This window comes from Alligator sinensis, unplaced genomic scaffold, assembly GCF_000455745.1.
Source record: "Alligator sinensis unplaced genomic scaffold, ASM45574v1 scaffold60_1, whole genome shotgun sequence".
NCBI lineage: Eukaryota > Metazoa > Chordata > Crocodylia > Alligatoridae > Alligator > Alligator sinensis.
The window spans coordinates 1200576-1201794 of record NW_005841858.1 but is presented as its reverse complement, the minus strand read 5'-3'; the positions used below and the strand labels follow the sequence as shown (position 1 = coordinate 1201794).

The window sequence follows — 1219 nt, the reverse complement described above, 5'->3', positions numbered from 1 at the left end:
CAAGTATTTATTTGACTTTGAGATCTGTGCGTTTGACTAAGGTAGATTCTCCCCAATCCTCAGAGTTGTGAGTCACACCCTTTGCCAATTGTTTCTGGATAAGAAACTGCAGCTTGTCTGCTGAGTGATGAAGACTGTACATCTTTGTAATTATTCCAGCATTATTTTGATTTGTTTTGGTATATGAATGGTGCAATATGTGAAAAAGATCTGGCTTAAGAATGTTGTTCAGTGTTATCTTCATCTCCTAAGTCTGTATGGAATAAGCATCTTCACCTCTTTCCATTGATACACAGAATTATAAAGCATTTGAAGTCCAATTTTGTGTGTCCCGAGAGTAAGGGATGCTCTGTACCTTATAGGCGTGGCTCAGCGGTTTCTCTTGAATTGCTCAGTGTCTGAACTGCTGCTTGAGCAGTACTCAGGCATCAATATTTATTGTCTCACTTGCAACACAAGGTATTTTGAGGAGTACAGAAAAGGGAGAGAGATTGTGGGGGAACCTTTGGTTAACATCTCTTGAAAGTGAAAGTCCAAAAGCTTAGCACAAAATCAATTAAAACAACCTGTGACTTTTATTTTTGTCATATTAACAATGAGATGTTTTAGTTATTCCTGAAGATATTACATGATTGGATCCATTTAATTTCTTAATACTCTGCCTTTCAGATACAAATCGTTGTCCAGCACATAGTTGATTTTCAAAGCCTTTCCTTTGAAACATTCAGTTTTCTACTGACTTTGCTAGCTGCCACGGTCACCCCAGTGTTTGTTTTATCAGAACGCTGGATCCACCTGCCCTGTGGTTGCATCATTAACTGCAAGAGGAATGTATATGCTGTCTCTTCAGAAGAAAGCAAAAGTAAGTATGGGAAACAGGAAGAGAAGCTATCTCAAGTAATATGCTATATGGGAACACACTATTAAGAAATTTTGTAATAGTTTAGGAAGTAACTTGTTGGCACCAATATGCAATTCTCCTTTATACCTTTCATAGAAGGCTCTAAATGGTCTTCATAAATATTCATAAGCCTTTCAAAGCCCCATGAGATGAGTGGACAGTATTATTATTATTATGATTTATACTCTGGGGAATTGAGGCACAGAAAGCTTAAGTGACTTGTCCAGGATCATACAGCAAATCATTAGCAGAGTGTCTAGTAAAATCTAGGATTCCAACACCCAGCTCCCTCACCTTCACTTCTAGACACTGCTCCCT

The 1219-nt window shown here is 38.1% G+C and overlaps 1 protein-coding gene across 1 annotated transcript in view; it reads left to right on the top strand.

Moving 5' to 3' along the window:
* Positions 1-1219, top strand: part of GPR149 (G protein-coupled receptor 149) — a 40202-nt gene that overhangs the window by 1421 nt on the left and 37562 nt on the right. The window contains exon 2 of the mRNA XM_006016456.1: positions 670-862. Within this exon, the coding sequence (XP_006016518.1) occupies positions 670-862 (193 nt within the window). The remainder of the gene's footprint in view (positions 1-669; positions 863-1219) is intronic.